Source organism: Anopheles bellator, chromosome X, assembly GCF_943735745.2.
Source record: "Anopheles bellator chromosome X, idAnoBellAS_SP24_06.2, whole genome shotgun sequence".
NCBI classification, from domain to species: Eukaryota; Metazoa; Arthropoda; class Insecta; order Diptera; family Culicidae; genus Anopheles; species Anopheles bellator.
Window position 1 is genome coordinate 9,645,117 of NC_071287.1, and position 7,788 is coordinate 9,652,904.

At 56.8% G+C, this 7,788-nt stretch overlaps 1 protein-coding gene across 1 annotated transcript; it reads left to right on the forward strand.

Moving 5' to 3' along the window:
• Positions 1-2,286: 2,286 nt before the first annotated feature.
• On the forward strand, positions 2,287-7,513 carry LOC131213467 (serine/threonine-protein kinase D1). Its single transcript, XM_058207509.1, has 7 exons — positions 2,287-2,617; positions 3,753-3,925; positions 4,014-4,158; positions 4,239-4,636; positions 5,334-6,716; positions 6,799-7,165; positions 7,252-7,513. The coding sequence occupies exons 2-7, from the start codon at positions 3,800-3,802 to the stop codon at positions 7,464-7,466; spliced, it is 2,634 nt and encodes an 877-aa protein (XP_058063492.1). The 5' UTR covers positions 2,287-2,617; positions 3,753-3,799; the 3' UTR covers positions 7,467-7,513.
• Positions 7,514-7,788: the final 275 nt, after the last annotated feature.

The following is a 7,788-nucleotide window of genomic DNA, read 5'->3' on the forward strand; positions in this document are numbered from 1 at the left end:
GTCACGGGATTGTTCACGTCGCCGGCTTGCCCCATCGGCGTCAAGATCCGGCAGATCCCACCGCCGGAACCGCCTTCGTTAATATGGGTGAGCAAAGGACCTATTTGTCCGTTTGTGCTCTGCCGGACGCGGCTCGAAAGTAAGGCGAAGGTGACGATGCTGTCCGCACTTTAGGTCCGCGTTGTTCAGACGAAGAACCCCGATTGGTTGGTGGGTCTGCGGAAGACCCATCGACGATGACAGTGATGGTGATTGAAAACGGCTTGGGAACGACTTGGGGTGTACCTGGGCGAGGTACTAGCCACAAAATCAGCCCGCACCGCCGTCGCCGGAACATTTAATTACTACAATGCCACCAACTTTGCAGGTAAAGTCAGTCCATCAATTGTGCCGGTGCGAGAGATGCTGCTGGGCTTTGGATTCTTTGATCTAAGCCAACCAGGAGCGAACCACGGTGATCGACGTCTCCGCTCAATGACGGCACTTCCGACTGCCAGGACGCAGGTGTCGCTATGTGTGTGTGAGGGCGTGCGTTCGAGAACTATAAACTTACTGGAACAATGCCAGAATTAAACGCATTAGCATATATATTAAACGAATCGATGCTCCGTCGGTCCACGGGTTAACTCTTTATTGCCGGGAGCGAACCTCGGTTTGGCGTGACTCCTGTGTCGCCAAAGCGTGACAAAATCGAAGTCAAATGAGAGTCAGCGCCGGGCGTCGGGAGTCGGGCATAAATATTGGTCGTGAAACACGTTTAATTTGCGCTCTTCGCTGCCAACCCCTACTCGAGATGTACAGCCCGATGGGGATGTGGTGCGGCGCGGGTGCCACATAGGAATCCATGGGGGCGAACAAGGAGACCGCGGGGCGCATTTTATTCCACCTTCGAACGGTTATTGCCGTTCCATCCACGTGGCTGCGTCCACGGGAACCTGTGCCCGAAAACCTTGCGTGCACCTTCACTTCGTATGAGGCGTTCCCCGGTTCGACATCATCTTTCCGGTATACGGCACGACCGTCCGTCCATCCGTGAGTCGTTCTTCTTTTATCGATTCGTGCCAGCTACCTACTAGTGAAGCGCACGCTGCACGACGCCGTTAAACGAATTCGGCCGTCTGCCTTCGACGGAGTGCTTCAAAATTGTAAACTGCTTTCTGTTTTATATTCTCGGGGCAATAATTTTTAATGCGCTTTTGCACTGTCGCTGAAACGCTAGATAAAATACATCCGGTGCATTCATTTTCCATTCCTTCCTCCGTCCAACGGCCAACTTTGAAAAGTGAACCCTTTTCAACAGCCCGAGCCTGCTTCAATGAGCGCGCTGCATGCTACAATGTAAACAAAAGCATAATTTTACTAAAATAAAGCATTACTTCCATCGAAAGAAAAACAAACGGTGTCTTAAACGGTGTGTGGATCATTATTTTAAACGGCGGTAAGCGATTGAAATCCGGTTAGGGCGCCTGAAACCGAAGCGGTTGCCTGCAGGGAACGGGGAACGCAAAATTTAAACACCGATTATTGCGCTCTACAGCCAGCTGTCAAACGGTTACGTACGAGTGTAGAAACGTCAAACCGGGCGTGCGAACCAGGACAGGATCCGTCGACTGAACCTAACCGAACACAATATCCGACCACAATTTCCACTTTGACCACTTTTCGCTCGCGTTCCAATTAGCTGTCAACGCGTCCGACTTACGTTTAAAACCACGGATCCAAACTTCGCCGTCAAGATGTCAAAACGTATATGTTTTGGCCGAGGCGTAAACAGTTTGGCATTAATCGTTAACATCAAACTTGTTACGTTACGCATCGTGTGTCCCCGCAGTTAAAAGAGGCTCAACAGAAAAGTGGCCCTGTACAGGCACTGAACGAAGCGATCTAAACACAAATCCAAAGCTGCCGGCAGCGCTGCAGCCGTGCTGGCTTCTAATATTTGTGGCGTTATATCGATTGCTGAGTGTGGTTGTGTCCGTCCTAATGGCACTCGGTTTAAACACAATCGATGTGGCCACCGCTATACCCTGCTGCCCTTGAATATTGAAGTGAATATTCAGCTAGCAACAGAAGGAACACTGCGCAGCGATCGATCGCTTTTTACAGCGTTTGACATCGGCAGCTACGGGCAGTTGACGGAGCCTGTCCGTCTCGAGGCCCCGCGGAGTTGCTTGTGCGAACATGCGCAAGGTGTTGCGCTGTGTGTGCCTGGGGGGAAGCGAACCCGAGAGAAAGCGTTGCGTATGCGTATGCGTGTGCAGTGTAGTACGACGCGATGTCGGTACGGTCGGTCTTTGCGAAGTAAACAACCATGCTATCCCGTGTTACCGAAATAGGGCAAACCGTGTGGCGAATCTCGTGACTGTGCTGTGATGTAAAGCTGCTGTGGCTCACTGGCTGGCAGGCAGGCAGGCAGGCAGGCAAAAAGAGGCAGGCTGGCAGGCAGGCAGGAAGGAAGGAAGTGTACCGGAAACGACAAATCTCGTCAGAATCTCAGAAGCCCTCTAGCCCTTCCCAACACGCAAGCAACACGCGGATCCAGCCAGTGCGAAGAAGCAAGACGGCGGACCAACGACCAAACCCAAGCGGCGAAGCGAAGCAACAACCACAAAAAACGGTGCGTTTTCCCTCGGCTGAAGCGTAGGTTCCCTTGGTGGTCCCGAAAAGACGGGGACACGTGTGAAAGCACGGGGCTGCCTCCGGGTACGTTCGCTCGTCGCGCGCCCCGTGCGTCAGTGGTCGTGCGTGGTCCACTACCTCACGGCGTGCTCCGCCTGGGCCCACGGAGAGCCATCGGCGTGTAGCGTTCACTAACATCAACACACCTTGGCGCTTGGCTTTTGCTCCGGGGCTACCTGCCACTACCTGTGTGCGGCAGGTGCGCTCCAGTCCCTCCAGCTCCAGTCTGGTGCTACCATTCTGAACAGACGCCAACGCCGATTTGTTGCCGAGCGTGTTACCTGTGCGCGGTTTGTATTGGCAATTGGATATAGGATCCCCAAATTCCGCCAACAGCTCCCGTCGGTGGTCGGTGGACCGAAAAGTCAACGGTCAAGTGTTGACAGTTGGGCCGTTCTCTTTTTGTCGCTGTTCTACCATAGAAGCTTTCCCAGCGCTTCGCGTGTGCGGCAGGGCGCACCGTGGAATGGAATGGGATTGCGAACAGATAACGTCATCACGGTGCTCCGCATGCCCCAGCGCAGTGCTGCGCGCCGCCTACCACATTCTCGTCGACCCCGTTCGGGAGCGTGCGTCGAGCAGAATTTGCAATAAGTGGCGTGTACAATTGTAGCCCCGTTGGTGGCCAATTATCGAGAACACGTGCCTGTGCGGCCTGTGAAACTTGGGAGGGAAGAATATCGAAATCGCACGCACGCACGCTCACAGCAATCAACTGGCAAAACAATGGCCCAATCTATCAACGAGCTCCGACCGGCGGGCTGTACACAACATTCAATGGGCAATCAAAGTGCTGGATGATAGTGATACCACGCACGCACCCTGTTGCAAGCAGAGGTTCCGGCTGGTGCTCGTGCCACTCAGCGATAGTGCTCGGTTAACCCTTCGCTTTGACCTTACCACACACCGATGCACCGGATGCACGGTTGCGGTTGGTGCAGCGCGCGTCAGCGTCACCTGCCGCCGCCACCGTTCATTTTCGCTGTCGCTGGGCTTACTTTGGCACGAAGCCACAACTGGCACCACCACCTCCGTTCACATTCCCGTTAATGTTTGCTTCTTTTCCGTTCCAGCACATTTCTCCTAGCGGCTGCAGCAGCAGCAGCAGCAGTCGGCCATCATGGCGGGAGACGATATTACGTTCATCTTCCAGTTCGGCAACCTGCGGGACATCATCACGGTCGAGTCGAGCGCACTGACACTGAAAACGCTCAAAGATTTGGCCTGCGAGTTCATCAACAGCAAGGTAAAAGGCAGCTCACGGAGCGGAGCTCCACAAGGTCCACGCGACTCACGAACGCAAGTGTCCGCCGCCGCCCCCTTTTTACCCGTAGATACCGAGCAATGGGCTTAACCGGCTGCCGGAGCGTTTGTTGCTCTTCCGGCACGACTACGAGTCCCCGAACGTGCTGCAGATGGTGACCGCCGCGTCCGACATCGTCGACGAGACGCTGGTCGAGATCGTGCTCACCGCAAACCGTAAGTAACCGGGAACGGACCGGGCAGTTTTGCCTCACCTTTTGGTGATCTTTTGATGTTTGTGTCTCGTCACTTCGCAGAAACGTTACTGCCTGCCGCCGTCGCCGCCGCAGGCAGTGGGACCGGAACCCGTCCGCGCACTGCTCAAGATGAAATACCGCTCGTGCGGCCCCACGCGCTGGCCGTCCACTCCTACAAAGCGCCCACGTTTTGTGATTTTTGCGGCGAAATGCTGTTCGGGCTCGTCCGCCAGGGCCTCAAGTGTGAGGGCTGTGGGCTCAACTATCACAAGCGTTGTGTTATTAAAGTGCCAAATAACTGCAGTAGAGTAGAACACACTGGTGCAGCGCTACAGCAGCAGCAGCAGCAGAACAATGGCAGCGGCAACAGCAGTGGCCGCCGCCCGACGCGCAGCCCGTCCGGTGGCTCGAGCAACTCGATCGCCTCGGATGAAACCGCGGGCGCCGGAACCATGCTGGTAAGAAAAATGCAGCAACTTATGAATGACATTACGCACTAAGCGCTATGCGCTCACACTGTTTTGCTCTAACGCGCGGTGCGCCACGCGACGCGAGAGGAGCCCAGTGAGCGCACGGTTCCGTTAGAGCGCGATTCCGTCCCGAGCCTTTGGCGAACAAAGCGATCAACGCGTGCGCAACGTACATTTAAAGCCACTGTAAAGTATTGTGCCCCGTTTCCATACGGGGACACACACCGACGTTCCGATTCACACATTTCCGTACTTAGTAGTTTTCGATGCATTGGATTACGGGTTATCGGTAGGTTAATGTTTTGGTTTGACTTAAGCATTGGATTGTATCACTAGTATACACAAACACCACCTGGTTGGTCAAAATAAATTCCATTTTTTCATTCCGCACCATTCCGGGTTGGATAACTTTATGTTTCGTGGTTTTTATTTGTATTTTATCCTCTCTATTTTTTTTTTTGTTAATGGCGTGGTCAACGTTAGTGGCGCTGTTCCAAATATAAAAAAAAACCCCACTTGGGCCGCTTCCTTGGGTGCGCCCGTTAATACCTCGATGTCGGAGCTCTGTCTTGAGCCCTTTTCACACTCTGTCACTCTCACTGTCTCTCTCTTTCTCTATGTTTCTTTCTCTCACGCTGTTTCTGTCTGTGCTCCTGTTTGTGGCGCTTCGCGCGACGGCACTTAGTACGCGGTGTCCGGTGGACAAACAGCAAACAGTCGACCGAGCCGGTCACCGTCACTGACGAACCGCGGTGGGCAGATGATCAAAATTCCCCACAGCTTCTCCATTCACACGTACACCCGGCCGACGGTTTGCCAGCACTGCAAGAAGCTGCTGCGCGGTTTGTTCAAGCAGGGCGTCCAGTGCCGCGACTGTCACTACAACGCGCACAAGAAGTGCATCGAGAAGGTGCCGAAAGATTGCACCGGCGAAAACACGCAACCGGCAGAGGCGCCCGACGACCGCAGCGTGTCCAGCGACCGGGAGCAGGCCGGCAAGGACGATCCGGAGGACGAGAGTGACTTCGACGAGGGGCCGTCGGCATTAAAGCGCGACCGTGACGACGGTTTGCGGGCGACGGAGATGGGCGCGTGCCTCGCCGGAGGTGGCGGCGGGCCCGGTACCGGGGGTACCGGCTTGCCAGGCGCGACGCTGAACGGTAGCTCGGGGGCGTCGTGCGCCTACCTTCCCGAGCCGGACTTGGACGATAGCAACTCGTCGTCGTCACCGAGCGCCAACATTCCACTGATGCGCATCGTCCAGTCCGTTAAGCACACCAAGCGCCGGGACGGGCGGGCGATGAAGGAGGGCTGGCTGGTGCACTTTACCAACCGCGAGAAGGCGGTCAAGCGGCACTACTGGCGCCTCGACTCGAAGGCGATCACGCTGTTCGTGTCGGACCAGGGCAGCAAGTACTACAAGGAGCTGCCGCTGAACGAGATCCTGGCGGTCGAGGCGGCCCGCACGATGTACGGGGCCGTGCTGCACTGCTTCGAGATACGGACCGCGGCGGTGGAGTACTACGTCGGGCAGGATCCGCTGTACAGCATGATGCACACGGCACCGGATCACATGCTGACCCTGCCGCCCCCGGACAGTGGCGTGGGGGCGTACCTGGCCAAAAGCTGGGAGACGGCGATCCGGCAGGCCCTGATGCCAGTCCAGTCAGCGACGGCCAAGTGCGAGTCGCCCGGCAGTGCGACCGAGCCGGAAGACCGGGTCACCGACATGAGCCAGCTGTACCAGATCTTCCCGGACGAGGTGCTCGGTTCCGGCCAGTTCGGCATCGTGTACGGCGGCGTCCACCGGAAAACGCACCGCACGGTCGCGATCAAGGTGATCGACAAGCTGCGGTTCCCGACCAAGCAGGAGGCGCAGCTGAAGAACGAGGTCGCCATCCTGCAGAACCTGTCGCACGCCGGCGTCGTCAACCTCGAGCGGATGTTCGAGACGCCGGAGCGCATCTTCGTCGTGATGGAAAAGCTGAAGGGTGACATGCTCGAAATGATTCTATCCCACCAGAACGGGCGGCTCAACGAGCGGGTGACCAAATTTCTCATCACACAGGTAGGAAACGGCGGCGGGGCGGGTCGTACTGTTTCGATCGGCGTCTGATGCTGTGTTTTTCTCGCCCCCTCTCCCACTACAGATTTTGGTCGCGCTCAAGTATCTGCACAATCGCAACATCGTGCACTGTGACCTGAAGCCGGAGAACGTGCTGCTGTCGTCGGACAACGAGTTCCCGCAGGTGAAGCTGTGCGACTTTGGGTTCGCGCGCATCATCGGCGAAAAGTCGTTCCGCCGGTCGGTGGTCGGGACACCTGCCTACCTGGCGCCGGAGGTCCTGCGCAACAAGGGCTACAACCGGTCTCTGGACATGTGGAGCGTCGGGGTGATCATCTACGTCAGCCTCAGCGGTACGTTTCCGTTCAACGAGGACGAGGACATCAACGATCAGATCCAGAACGCCGCCTTCATGTACCCGCCCAATCCGTGGAAGGAGATTTCCTCCGATGGTATGTAAGCTAGGTGAGAAGCAGCACCGGGTGGTGAGCGTGCACTAATCTCGCCCTCCCCCATCGGGTACCCCGAACCTCCACAGCTATCGATCTGATCAACAATCTGCTGCAGGTGAAGCAGCGTAAACGCTTCACGGTGGACAAAAGCTTGCTGCACTGCTGGCTGCAGGAGCTGCAAACGTGGAACGATTTGCGGGTACTTGAGGCGCAGGTGGGACTGCGCTACCTGACGCACGAGTCGGACGATGCCCGCTGGGTCTCCGGGGTGGCCAACGGTAGCTCCGGTGGCATCCCATGACCTTCGACGGACGTCCGCTGCCGGCCACAGTCGTCGGCGGAGTCGTCGGGACCGGAACGGAGCGACCCGACAACCCCACTGCCGTTTATCGAGGAAGCGGGACCGACGGCGGCCGAACACTGTTCGGTATCGGTCGCGTCCGTGTCCCGCGCAGCCAGCGCAGCGAGCGGTGGTACGTGCTTCAACGCGCCACCGTCAAGCAAACCGTACGATGCCAACCAGCCCACCCTGCTGCTGAGCGACTTCCGGGGGAAAGTTTACAAGTGGGTGCGGGGTCGGTTCTGCCGGTTAGTTAAAACCTGAGCCCAGCCGGACCCACCCG

Coding starts and splice junctions, on each gene's coding strand:
- LOC131213467 (XM_058207509.1), top strand. CDS start 3,800: ATGGCGGGAGACGATATTACGTTCATCTTCCAGTTCGGCAACCTGCGG. Junction 4,637..5,333: donor CGGGCGCCGGAACCATGCTG/GTAAGAAAAATG, acceptor GACGGCACTTAG/TACGCGGTGTCCGGTGGACA. Junction 7,166..7,251: donor GAAGGAGATTTCCTCCGATG/GTATGTAAGCTA, acceptor GAACCTCCACAG/CTATCGATCTGATCAACAAT.